Here is a 14,307-nt window from a genome sequence, read left to right as displayed (position 1 = left end):
GATATTGCCCGGTGAATCATTCAGTAAGTGATATATACCTCTCATGCGATAAGAGTTTGACGCAAACTATACTCTTATAATTTCAGTTTCGCAGCAAGGGCATGGCTACAAAATTGCCGACTCCAGCAATATCCGGTCCAAATATAGACCTGAAATACTAATTATTAAAGCCGCGGATAGATTCGGTTAATATCGGTTGGAAGTTTGGCACAAACTATACTCTTATCATTTCAGTTTCGCTGCAAGGGCATGGCTAGAAAATTGACGACTCCAGCAACATCCGGTTCAAATATGGAGCAAAAATATCAATAATTAAAGCTGCAGATAAAATCGGTTAATATCGTTCATGTTGGACGTGACAGTGAATGTTGAATGGAACAGAAGTGTTACTGAGCAAAGCAACCGCAGTGAATTGTGAAATACTCGCAAATAATCGATAACGAGAGATCGGCTTTACTTGATTTTGTGGCACAGTAAAACAAATTGAAAAGTTTCGGTCGCTCGTAATTACTCTCGAATAAAAGCGGGATCGGAAAAAGAAATATAGAAATTTACAGTCCCCTGCCGGCAAGACAGTGGTCAGTTGATCCAGTATTTATACAAGAACTAAAGATAATGCGTGAAGCATGGACAATAAATAACATCAGAAAAATATTGGAATAAGTATCAAGCAGCAAATAATCTGAGTACTAAGGCACTTGCAATGCCGATACGTTGTATTTACGCTAGATGATATAGGTGAAAAACCAATGCAAAATCCTTAAAAAATAACCTGCTAAAAAACCAGGTAGAAAACTGAACGCAGGCAAGATTCTTAGAAATAGGTCCGCTATTCGTACATGTGCACTGCCGTTGAGCAACCCGATTGAAGGTGTTGTTTTCTAACATTATCAAAATTGTAAAATCTTAGTTATTAGCTTGATCAAGAAAGCTGACAATTTAACTGACATGTTTTTCGTACCAGCAATGATAACGTTTATGCAAATTCTTATGACTCTACACTACTTCCTCATAGATGTGGCTTTTAGTCAGGTGTTCGCTACCAATGCAAACGAATCATTTTTTTTATCTTATCAATGTTTTATGTACAGCCGGAAACCTTTTTGCGAAAAGTGGCTATTTCGAAGTCAGTTTGAGCGCAGATGGCCAACGGGATGTGCTCACTAAGTTATCTTGTTCACCAAATAGTCTGTGTTTGTCACAAACGTTTCATAAGCTAACAGCTATCTGCTAAGATAGGGTAAACTGCATTGCTGTAAATACTTGGCAAGAAATTAAACAACGAACACGATGTGGTCAATTTGGCTGTAATTAAGCTTGATTACAAAGAGTTATAAAAAATTGCAAATGTCAGTTGGTCTTTTGTACCGTGCCCATTCTACATTCTAGTTTAACTCAGTTGTAATGAACGCAGAAAATACTTTGTAGTGCTACAAACCACACATTTATAGCTTGTTACAGACTTACAGATTATTGGAGAGAGCGCGAAATATACACGCGCGATCTAAAGCCAAACGAGAAGGGGAACTGCTGGCGGGGAATTTTTCCACCTTACACACAATCAATTCGATTACGGGATTAAAAATGAAAAACCATTTTAAAAGATAAAATTGTAAACAACAATGCCAAATTTAGATTCCTTATTCATACGTTAACGGGAGAAAAAAGCTTGCAAAACGTGTGCTACTTATAAACATATACGTTCAAATTGAATTATTAACGCAAGGACTAAAGGTAAAAAGGCAAATAAAAACAATAAGCAGATCATATCTTGTGAACTTTAATGAGAAAACCATCGGAACCCCCAGAAGACAAATTGATATACATATATATATATTGCAAGAAACCGCACATTTTGCGTATAAATATTTTATGATTTAGTTCAAAAATATCGCGATCTGATAAAACATGTGTCATTCCGGCACCGAATTGCGCACTTAAATATCGAAAATTTCACTTCTCTCAGCTTCGACTCTCAAAACAAAAAAACAGACGTTGGTTTTATACATTTTTAAAGGATCTTCAACGTGATAAATAGCGGCGCGCATATAAAAGATGGAAAAAGAACTGACGCAAGCTTGCAAACTTATCAGTAAGACTCATCGCCGATTATTGATAAAAAAAAAAGCAAAATATAGACTGTGCATAATTTTTAAACAACGCAAACGTAACTCAGATATCTATTGCACAAGCTGAAAATTTCAATTTTAATTTTTGTTCCTGACAGAAGCCTTTTCGTGCGGGTTAATTTTCCCAAATAAAGATCCGATAATAGCTGTTTTGGGAGAAGATTCAATCAAGATTTATCCACTTTCGTGTACATTTAAACGACAGGTGTTCTCGTGCTGAATCTGAATTAAGCCGTTAATTACGAGCGCCTGCGCAAGTGCGACCTCTGATTCAGCAATTTCCCAAACTGTGTAGGCAGGTATTGTTTTGGACAGTTTTCAGGAAATTCTATCAATCCGTAGAACAGGAAGAATTTCAAAGGAAGCCTTAGCAACTTCCCGCCAGAGTCTCTGTAGTCATGAGAGTTGCGTGAATTTCATAAAGTTTTCGTGCTTGGTGTCTCTAGTGAATAATTATCTCTGCTTGCATACATCTCAAACAATAAATCCCACTGTTTGTTGTACTCCTCGAAGCTTTGTAAACCGGACTCGTGCGAGAAACACTTTGCGTAACGACCAATGATTCGAAGCCGTGTTGTTCTGGACTCGGCAGTGCTCGTGAAAGCTTTGAGTGTTTTCAAATTGTCGTTAAACTGCTCAGCTCTTTTCTTCACTTTCTTGAATTTTCTCTTGATACTCTCGCTCCTACTTCTGTGCGGCACAAAATAGCGTACCTCCTCCAGATCAATGGACCACTGAACGCTTTTCTTCCGAGCAGATCTGGCTCGTCGTTCTTTAAATCTCTCTTGGCGATATTCGGCGCCATGAGAGAAGCTCGTGAATTCGCAACTCGTTGACCTGCGTAAGGGCATAATCCTTCAAACTTGAGAAGCAATTTGTCAAAGGGTTGTGAAATAGTCCCCACGGATTTGTATCGGAATCAATGGTCGGTCGGCCGGCACAAGACTCAATGAACTTGATTGCGGTCGGCAGCGCTCCAAGATGTAGCTGAAATGTTTGATTACTACGCCGGAACTTTATGGTTTAAAAGGCATGTGTTAATAAATAATTCATTCTTTTTTGCTATTACATCACATCAAACGCCTTGATAAGACAATGGAAGGTTGCGCAAAACGTGATAAAAGAGGCTCATTCTTGTGTCAAGGGTTTTAAGAACATATCCTCCCCCACCATCCTCGACAAAATCACTCAAACTCGGTTCAGTTCCCTGACCGCGCGCGGCTAGTTCGCGATATTTGCCATTTGCCATTTTTCATTATTTTCTTTTTCCGGGAACCGTAATCACTCAAATAACTGGTCAAACTGTTTTTGAAACAAACCTACTCACATTCTAGCCTTTTCCGTCAATTTGCATCAACATAATAGCCGTTTGAACAAAGCCTCTTAAAGCTAATTCTCTGACCAACCCCTGCCTAATTAACTCGTGAAGAAATTCAACCACATGACCAAAATAAGCCACAAACCACAGTTTTTTCTATTTTTACGGTATGACTTCATTTTCTACAGTTTTCTTCGAAGACAAATGTCGATCAACTACTTTTGATAACCTTTCCCTTTTTGGCAAAATATCGGTGAACATATTAGGGAGTGCTAATTGAAAACGAATATTTTTTTTAACCGGCTTTTTAATAAACCAACACGGCGAATAAAATTCTAAGAAGTTTTAAATAGCAACATTTTATGACAGACTGTATTCGACAAAAGCACATAAGAATTTCTTAGAGCAAAAAATTTTGATTCAAAAATGAAATAACGAATGCTTCGTATTAGCATTCATAAGACTTTAAATTTTTGAAGGATTTCACTCAGCAAAGCGAATCAAGATCAGTGCGTTTGTATAATAGAATATTTAATGATTCGACTGTCCTTTGTATCTTCGTAATTTTATCAATCGCTTCCAAATATCATGGTGAAAATGCAAACTTTCACCATGATATAGATTATATTTTGCCGCCGCAATCATCTCGCTTAAACTGGCGAAACGTTTTCAAATATGGTATTGCGTTTTCAGAGCGTGTATTGTCCTGAACCGTAAGTTAATTTATACAGTTTGTTTCATTAATCTCAAGGACCATTCATAGTTCGAGCAAATGCAGTGCATTCATTCGGCACGACTCTCGTTCTGACGTTCGTAGTTTTTTGCTAAATTTGAATTGACTAAACGAATTGGGCAATAATCGGACACAACGGAAACAGTCGTCCCACACAAGGGATTTACGTACGTTTTAAGGGGGTTAATCATTTATCGCCATACCCAAGAGATTGATTGGCTGCTCCGAGTGTTTTACGAACTTCGCCGACAATGTCAGAAACAACTTTCGTGAATACTCGGCTTAATGTCGACGAAGGTCCACAATTACGATTATATATTAATTATAATGTCGAGAAAAGAGGCGAGTAGTTTGTAGAGGTAGTCAATAGGCTGCCCCGAGTGTTTTACGATCTTCGCCGACAATGCCGGAAACAACTTTCGTGAATACTGGGATTCACGTCGACCAACTCCTAATTGCCGACAGAAACGACCAGAAAGAGTTTGCGGAGGTAGTTTTTCAATAGAATAGATCTTGAATTAAGGTTCTTTCAATTCAATGAATGCTATTAGGAGTGTGCACGTGGTACTGAATCTACAGCTGCCGCGAACTGCACTTTACACACGAACCTCGCCTCGAGTCGCCATCTTTTCCCCGACAGATGCAACTCTCGAGTTTTTCGTTCTTCTCGAAATTTCTAACAACATTCGAGTCTCTTGAATAACCTTTTTCTATTTCATTTGAAGTTACTAAATTGTCAAAGATAAGAAAATAAAATTAGAACAGTCAAGTGTTTCTGTTATGATAAACTATGGCAAACTAAACTTCTGTTTTCTTTGCTATTAGCGATTTTTTTCTTTTATAATTTAGTTTTCTTTTCTCTTTCTTATATATTTCTGTTAATGCTCTCACATGGAGAAATAATCCGAAAAAAATGCTTATGCCTGAGCCAGGTATCCAACTCATACTACAGAAAAAACTGATTCAGATTTATTGAAGCCAAACTAACTCAAGATATTGCTGTGGTAAGAAAACACTAAGCTGCCGTTTTAACGCCAATATTTGCTGTGAGTTGTTAATTTATGTGTTCCCTAATATTCTGTTTGTAACTGTTAAACGTGTTAAAAAACATTGTTTCTATTCAACTGTAGATTGCACGCCGCGAACACAATGAAATTGTTTTTATTCAACTTCATTGTGTAATATTTTCCGTGCAAGGAAAATTTTTTTCCGACGAATCTTTTTACGCTTTTAGGTTAAAGTTCGAGAACTATTTTTCATAAATTTATTGCCGGTTACGGCTTCACAACATCTTAAGTTTGAATTGTTATCAGTTATCATTTGTCGACCCGTTTTTCAACACATGGATGACGAAGAGAAAACGAGAGTCCCTTCATTTTCTCCTAATAACAGACCGAGGAAGCGATTAAATGTTTAGACCCGTTAGGGATTATGTACTTTAGTTGAGAAAATGTCTCTTTGTTATCGTTACTTGCCAGTGCTATGCCGGCGATGTATCTTGATGCAAAATGTAAACTCTGTGTCACCTCAACAAAAGCGCAAACGATGAAACGACGTGACATTTCAAGCTCAATAAAATGAAACTTGACTCTTACCAAGTTACCACCACAGTATGTTGTTCTAGAGCCGTAATTGTTGTGTCAAAAACTATGTAAATTTAAAAAAGAACTTTACTGTACAACGATTGAGGTTAACTCTTCTTTTTTTTTTTACCCAATTAATTTTACGCCACTTCGAATTTGTATTTAAAGGTGAAATGCTCAATTAAGTATTGCGCAATTTTTCTCTCACTGTGAATCACGTATTGTTTGTTGAACACTTTCACCGTCACATCCTCAAAGGTCAGTTTTCTTCGTACTTGCAAACAGCGCAGTTGACGAGAGTAACAAAACGATCGAAAAAATATAGCTTGGTCAGTATATCATCTTGATGTAACGCCACATTTTCTTAAAAACAGTAAAAGAAATGTTTGCCAGTTTGAAAGCTGGCGGAGCATAACGTTCTGCGCAGGCGCAGGGCGAATGGACCAAAAGGTTGAACCGTGTAATAGCGTATTAGCATAGTTATTGAAATTAATTTGCGGTTGTGCAGACCGCATTTCAAAGTTTTCTTTTATGATGTCCGGCTGTTATGCTAGATTTAATTCTGGTGGCATCCAATAAAGTATACTTCTTTACAGCAAAAAGAAAAATAAATTAAGAAAGTAACAGCATATGTTGTATTTTAGAATTTTTTTATTTAAATTCGCTTGTAAAAGCGGACACTTTTTTTCTGAGCGAAAATCGATAGTTGAATAAGTTACTGTTATTGTTAATTTGGCAGCACTAGGATCTATGACTCAAGTATAGGCCATATCGCTGATATGTATAAGCTATTTCTTACATCCTCGTATTAAAAATAAACATAATTGTTCACAATAGTCAAAAATATTGTTGTCAAAAAATACGAATTTACACAATTTCAACTTCTTATTTCTTAAATATTAAAATATTGTATTTGTTGCTGTAAGCTAAGACAACTAACTGATCACATCCTCGTGAATCGAATAGCTGGCTTGAAAATTTTCTTTCGTAGAAATTTTAGCGGAAAAAATCGGTTTGTATTATAAATAACAGCAATAGTCACTTGCTGCGAAATTTTGCTATGCGCTCCTGTTTATCTTAAATATAGTTATGCTTCGTATAAAATTTCTCATTTACTGTTCAACCTTTGTTCTTGCCGTGTAGTTGGGTCTTACAATGTCTTTTTTTTTGTCCCTTCTTCGGGTCGGTTTTCATCGACAGGTTTAAAGATTTGGTTCCTGGGGTGCAATGAGAATTAAATCGCGTCGACTGTGTTTGTCACACTGTATTCCCGCGCGAAAAGCGAAAAAGCGGCGTTCTAAACGCAGTGTCATTTTAAAAGTTACTTCACTTTCTCCTCATCTTCCTCGTCGGTCGACTCTTCGCTGCCAACAGCGTTTATGTCAAAGAGTTTGTCCCACTCTTTGATTAAGTCCTCATATGTGACTCGGTCCGCGTCGAACGAACCACTTTGTCCATGCCTGAGAATGAATTCAAGTCCATTTTGAACCGCATTCGCGCTTAGTTCTCCCATGCTGGTAATAATTCGAAGCGGTTTGTCCGTGATTTCGCTAGCCTTTCGCCTAATCTTGGTCATTTTCTTTTTGAAACTCTTTCGTAGTCGGTTTGGAGGCACAAAATACCGCACTTCTTCTAAGTTATCTGCCCATTGGACTCTCTTGTCCGGCGAGACGTTACCACACGCACAGTTATCCATATGATGTGCTTGTCAGCTGATCGGAATCGTACTACTGGCCGCAATGGATGTGGTCTTGTATTTATGAAACTCAGCAAGTGACTGCCCGGCCTTAGTCAGCAGCATTATCTGCATAATTTAACCACTTGGCTATTCCCACGCAATCTAGCGCTTAATAGTTAGATATCTAATTGTCGTGTTCAGAAGGAAAGTGATGTTATTTTTAGGCCCTGCTTACGACAGCACCTTCTCTATTTGGAAACTCAACATTAATTCATTGTTTCAACTCACGTCAGCATGCGGAGGACTTGCGTCACGTTCTTCCAGCGGCAACAAAGGTTCGAACCTTCTCTTCTCTTCTCTATTCGCCCTTCATTCTTCTTTAGCTTCATTAAAAAGACAAAAAAACCTGTCGCGAGAAAGAAGCATCTGGGTGGTTCACTTTTTTCAGCTTTTTCCTCTCACTTTATCAAAGTGATTTAAATGGCGATCGAGACAGACTTTGCATTTAATTAAAATCCGCGATAAGAGCGCGCGAACAGGTGGCTTTTTGTGATTGGCTCCCCAGCGAAGTGATTGACACCTGACTGTCGTGAACAATAAAAGATGCTCGTAAAGCGTTATGATATGTCGCGAGAACGTGATGTTCAGCGTTATTGTTGGCCACAATTCGCAAGAATGTGATTTAACAAGGTACGATCGAGTCAATTGGCTACGTCAACGGGAAGTCTTTCTCGTGTTTCCATGTCTCTATGTTCTACACTGGAGAGTAGCTCATATTTCATCAGACACGATATCAGTTCTTACATTCGTTTACCAAACAAAACGGGAAGCCGCACACAGATCGAATGTATGGTGCAAATGATTTAACGTTGAAGACTTTCGCCGGAATAGCGGCATTACTGAAACAATTATATTTGACGGAAATGGTCTGTTCGATAATAGCGATAGCCTGCGCCAGTAAATTTTTCTCTTCGCGATGTGAAAATCAAGCGGGTACAGTGCAAACGTTTGGGATAAATTAGTTCGACTTACAAACTGTTCCTGTATTTCAAACTTCGCTTTTACTACCAGTTAGTTTCGAAGAGCACATTAGTTACTCAATTTAACACGTACGGTAACAAAACGTGTGTACTTAACAGGTACATGCGAGTAGAAACGCACCACAAAAACTTACGTGGTTTCTTAGTAAATATCACGTTTAAACAAGCTATCCCAAGCCATGAAAATTATCTTTAGCTCTGCAAATGCGTCACGTTTACAAATTTAGTGTAGTTGGCTTCGAGGTGTGGCAAATTAAGTTAATTATAAGTTGCAGAGAAAAGCGGGCTGCTGAACAGCGTAAAACTAGTTAACAACATGTAGTTAACATTTCTCAGTGTCTGCTTGCCAAAAGCCGTCCGCATGTATACCTTAACGAAAGGCAAATATGAACCAAAGGCGAACAGGAACGCAATCTTGCTACCTGAACAAAGCTGAACACGAGCTGCTTTTATGAGAATTAAACGAGGATAGCTGTCAAATATAACTTAAGGCTCTCCAACCTGCATGAATAACACACACACACAAAGAAAACAATTAGGCGCTTGCGATGAATTAAAATGACCCCTGGTTAAAATTTAAAACGTTCCGGTTTTAGATTATACTCTTCCAAACTGAATATTGCAGCTGTTTGGTGGTATGGTTGAGCTTAAATTAAGCAAGGATAAATTGTTTTTTTCTATCACTTTTGCAACTATAATGTTTAAAGTAAGACAGGGCATTGAAAAATTGGTTAGAAACCCAACGATAAAATGCAAATTATATTACAAATTACTTCGACGCAAATAGCTGAATTTTTCCTGCATGCAAAAATAGCTCGGCGGAACACCACCCGTAACATTTAAAATCAAACTTAATATTTAAATTCAAACTCCCTTTTCCAATATTTTTTTGTTTCGGGAAATAACTGCGAAACAAAAATGACGCAAATGAAATTAAAATAGTAACTGGTGAATTTGTTTATTTGCACTGCTCTCTTGTTATTTTCGGAAGTTTTTTTAATGGCCGCACAAATTTGAAGTGCTCCGATTTAGTTTCAGTACTTCGGACCCAGAGAAAGAGTGGAAATCGAACCAGTTACTTTTAACTGGTCGAGATGTATAGATGAGGGACATTTATTTTCCTTTACTTGACACAAAATTAGGGACGAAGATTGTCCAGGCCTCGAAAACATGTTCACTCGATACCACGCTACAGTCTCGCGAAAAACAAGGAATTCGTTTTAACTTCCGTATTCATGGTTAAGAAAAATCTAGATCTTTAGCTTCCTGCAGCTGGTTAAGAAAAGTTAAGCGTCTTCCTTTAAACTTTAAAACCAATTGAAAACCCATGACAAGAGAACTTTTCGAGAGCATCAACCCGTACACGTTGTTTAACGCTCACAGTGTGTAGAGGCCATTTTAAATTATGGTTCACGGGGGTGGAAATCAGTGGATGTAATATTAGCTTGGGACGCATGCAAGTTTCTCGGTGCCATAAGGTCGAAAAGAGAGGACTAAAAAAGTATTCCATCTGTAATCCTCCGGGCCAAGAATAGAGTTAAACTACACAACCCACGCAAATTTAACCTCTTACAGGTGTTCAATAAGTCGGGGCGCAGCGCGAAAAACGGCGCGCGAAAAAATAAAAAAAAGTGCGGCGAGAGGAAGCTTACTCGCGCCCAAGATACGCCTACACTGCAGGCTGCTGGGAAATTAGATTTATAAACCCCTCCCCCCCCCCCCCCCTCCCCGCTCCCTTTCAGGTAGCAGAGAAATGACATATCTTTTAACTGCTCGCTGGGACGTTTGCAATAAAATTTTTACAATAACTGTCTAAATTCTCGCGCGCTGATTGGCTTATTGTTATCATCAATAAGAGTACAGAGGGATAAAATTTCAATTTAGGCAAGCTTTCAAGTTCAACTTTCAGCTGTCAAACTGTCAACTTTTTGACCAATGAGGTTTTTCGGACTTTTCTAAGTAGCCAATCAAAAAGCGAGAAAAGCTATTGACAATGTTCGCGTCATTTTGAATTAATAAAATTCACTTGTCTTTGTTTACGGCAAGTTTACGCCGTCTTTTCCCCTTATTTATTCCCGGCATTTGACCATTTTGGGGTCTTGTTATTGTAAAAAACAAACTGACGTCAGTCTTTTATGCGTCTGTCCTCTTATTGATGATAAATTTCGTCATAACATTGTCAAAGTTTACTGCGGAACCACTCGCCTGCGTCTCGTCGTTCCACGGCCACTTTGACAATGTTAGGAAGTAATTTATCATCAATAAGGGGACAGGCGCATAAAAAACTGACGTCAATTTGTTAACTTACACTGAGATGTGAGACCAAGACTGAAACACATATATATTCACTTTATTCAGTGTCTGCGAATAATATCTTTAAAACCATTGAAGAAGGGATATTTCATCATACAACGTTTTTCTTTTTATTTAACTCCGGAATGGCATATATACAACACTACAATTGGTTCTCATAATTGACGTGTTCTCTTGACCATATATGGTCAAAATGACGCAAAAATGAATATAATAAATAACTGCTGCAAATTATGTCAGCTAGCATGGCTAGAGACATTTATTCTTTAAAAAGATAATCACGCAATTCTCTTCCCCATCTCGTCATCGTTTCTCATAACCGAGGAAGACTGGCAAAGAGAAAGATGCTCGCAATGAGAATACGTTACGTTGCTTAGCAACTGCTTCCTCAAAGGAGACCTGTTCCTCCGAAAGGTATTCATCTTGGAGTATGGCTAGTATTTAGGTGATTGTGCTTGGATCAAACCGAACGTTTTTGTGCTCCTTGAGATTTCTTTCCTTTCTCTTACAGCTCACTCCTGACATCGTCACGTGATAACAGTTGCCTGACGGGATTGGACGATGGTCGATGTCTCGTTTTCACTCTTAGGCTCATACGATGGTCGGCAAATTTTCTGTCGTAAGATTTTTCAAAAAAGAGAAATCAAAACCTGAAGCAAGTTTACCCTATTTTAAATTTCGTTATTTACATACGTTCCCAGAGTATAAAAGTCTGCACACTGACCAAGTGGCCCATCAGGCCGGAGCTTATCCCGGTTTCTGTAGCATGAAGCGGCTAGGAGTATTTCTACTCCCCCCCCCCCCCCCGATGGGATGTTAGTCCATTGCAGGGTTACCTCCCAGCATTAAATTCGCCGGTACCCATTTATACACCTAGATCAGTATGGGCGAAGGACGCTCCGGGCAATGAGCTCCTGATCTTTAAACTTAAGTTAGTTTCCTTCCACATACGTCATACTTTTGCTAATAGCGCTTTCAATCACGAGAATTTCACTCACCGTATGTTCGCACGATAGCTTTCAGCGATGTCTTCGGAGGAATGGCGTCTTTTCTGTTTGTTGAGCAAAAGAAAACGAAAATATTCTAAGAATCAATTTCGATGAGCATTTTAATGATTATCATACGTTTTTTCAGCATTAGGTTTAATAATTTAGTTGCAGGTCCTGGTAATACGTCACGTTTCGAGCTGACAATTTTATTTTCTTTATAGTCTACATCTATGTGGTCCGTCCAGTCCTTCGAGTCTTATAGGTTTAGATACGGAAAATAGGGGCTTGGGCGAGAAAGGCCGAGCATCTGTAATATATTTAACAAATTGATGTCAGTTTTTCATGCGCCTGTCCTGCTAGCTATAGTGATCATGAATTTCGACAGAACATAGTCAAAGTAGCTGTGGATCCACGAGGCGATAGCTGAGTGGATCCGCAGACTACTTTGACAATGTTTTGACGAAATTCATTGTCAATAACAGGACAGACGCATGAAAGACTGAAGTCAATTTGTTTTTTACAATAACAAATTGTCAAATTGTCCGTTTTCGCATCGCATCGCATAAATGATAAATTCATGTGTCTGTCCGTTTATTGACAATGAAAATTAGCCAATGATCGCACGAGAATACCTGCAGTTATTGTGAAAATACTTTTTTCAATTGGCTTTCGTCGATTTCTGACATTTTTCATTTAGTTAATTTATTTCATAGCACTGTATTGAGAAGGATTTCAAGTAACACTTACCACATTCGGCTTTGGTTTCCCAAAAATGCCCTCCAACTCAGCTTTTAAAAGACCTTTCTTACCGTCTTTTTCGTCTGAGACCTTCATTGAAGAAAACAAAGAAGTTCAAGGCTTACAGGAACTATCAAAACTGGAATTTGTACCATGGAAGCTCCCTTCATCAATGTATGGAAAATAACGTTCCACTTTTGGGTCAAATTTGTTGTCATTCCCAAATAACTAATTTCCCTTTATAAGCGGACTGAAGGTCTGAGGATGAGATAGCGATGTAATCATTTACCACCTCTCAAACGGAACTTAGTCTATTTTTTATTTTGCTCACCTTGTCTTTACCCCGCACTCGAGTGGCCCACTCTGGAGTAGGATAACCATACTTCTTCTTTTCTTCGACTTTTTTGAGATCTTCAGCACTTGGCTTCGCCACAGATCGTTTTCCTTTGGTCCAGTCTGGCCGTGCCTCTTCCCAGTAGTCTTTTGTCTTTGGTTTTGGCTTGTCTGGTATTTTGGGCTTCTCGCCGACTGGACTCTTCCCCTTAGCCCAATCTGGCCTCGCCTCTTTCCAATAGTCAGGCTGTGTCGTTGTGGCTGTGGTCGCGTCTTTCTTCCGAAGGGCCGTCGCCTTCCACTCGGGCTTCGGTTTCAAGTTCGGTTTTGTTTCCGAATGCTCTTTCTGTCTGCCGATTATCGCACTTTTCGATTTCGAATCCTTCCTGGCTTTTTTAGCCCACTCGGGATCCTAGAATAGATATAAACAAAATATTGTATGATGCAAGAGATGAGGACAAGAAGACAAGATCCTGGGGCCGGTTAAGGTCCCGAAAAGTTTTCGCACCCAGAAAGCCGAAGCAAAATCTCAAACCTTATGATTACAGAGCTGCTTAATTTACATATTCTTAATATGAACAGAGGTTCCCTTCATACAAGAAGTTTCATGCGTACACACCTTTCTGTGTTTAGATACAGATGAACTAAAAATGGCTTTACGGGCCCGAAAAGTTTCCGGGGCTTCGAGAAACGGGCCCCTGGTCTAAGCAGCTTCTGCACGCTCTCAAGGTCATCTAATTGGGAAATTTTTCTCTTAAAAGTAATTTAAATTTCCAGACTAGATGCCACACATCTGCTGGGAGAAAGGGTAACGGTCCAGTGGGCAGTGAGTTATAGCGTAGCATGCTATCAGTGCGGAACAAAACACTGCGTGAGACACGACTAAGGCAGGGAACTTAGACCAGTCAAATCTACCAATAGTTTGGTTGTTCTCCGTTCCTTTGGTGAAAGGTCTTTCCAGTGTTCTTGTTCTTGTTTTATCTTTGCCATTTATAAATCTAAAACTTTACACCAATGTATATTATAGGTAAGGAAGCCCAGAGAGGCCAATGAGGCTTATGTAAAGGACTACCTTAAATACTTAAGGCGGGGGTCTAGATGAAGGCCGTATTTTGGCTGGGTATTATGGTTTTAATGCAAATGTCTCGTTCACGTTTCAAGCAGTCAAGAATCTCTCTGCTCATCCCACATATCTATGTTTTGGGCTGTTTTGTAAATTTGTTGGTGATTTTTAGGTATATTTGAAGATGATTAGTTTTTCTCAAAGGTTTAGTAAAATTTATGGAAATAGGAAATTTTGAAGATATGGTGTTGTTTTAAAATTAGAATTTGAAGTTAAAAATTGGTAGACGTACACCAGAACGTAAGCTCTTTTGTAATTCTATTTGATTTTTATTACCGGCCGTTTTGTAAGGACGACACAAATTAAAACTGGACTTGCAAAACCAAGGTG

General features: G+C 38.7%; 2 protein-coding genes across 2 annotated transcripts; both read right to left on the bottom strand.

The window, feature by feature from the left end:
* Window positions 1-6,396: 6,396 nt before the first annotated feature.
* LOC110061731 (uncharacterized) lies at window positions 6,397-7,926 on the bottom strand. Its single transcript, XM_020768574.2, has one exon. The coding sequence runs from the start codon at window positions 7,457-7,459 to the stop codon at window positions 7,085-7,087; it is 375 nt and encodes a 124-aa protein (XP_020624233.1). The 5' UTR covers window positions 7,460-7,926; the 3' UTR covers window positions 6,397-7,084.
* A 2,895-nt stretch (window positions 7,927-10,821) lies between these two features.
* LOC110061785 (uncharacterized) lies at window positions 10,822-13,844 on the bottom strand. Its single transcript, XM_089288846.1, has 5 exons — window positions 13,770-13,844; window positions 12,853-13,266; window positions 12,531-12,611; window positions 11,793-11,845; window positions 10,822-11,408 (listed from the first exon to the last, which is right to left on the bottom strand). Exons 1-5 carry the CDS (start codon window positions 13,842-13,844, stop codon window positions 11,300-11,302), a joined length of 732 nt encoding a protein of 243 aa, XP_089144972.1. The 3' UTR covers window positions 10,822-11,299.
* Between the last annotated feature and the right edge of the window lie 463 nt (window positions 13,845-14,307).

This window comes from Orbicella faveolata, unplaced genomic scaffold (assembly GCF_042242905.1).
Source record: "Orbicella faveolata isolate gen_17 unplaced genomic scaffold, um_ofav_v1 contig_2, whole genome shotgun sequence".
In the NCBI taxonomy this organism is placed as follows: domain Eukaryota; kingdom Metazoa; phylum Cnidaria; class Anthozoa; order Scleractinia; family Merulinidae; genus Orbicella; species Orbicella faveolata.
The sequence above is the reverse complement of the archived record's forward strand: the minus strand, read 5'-3'. Positions and strand labels throughout refer to the sequence as shown.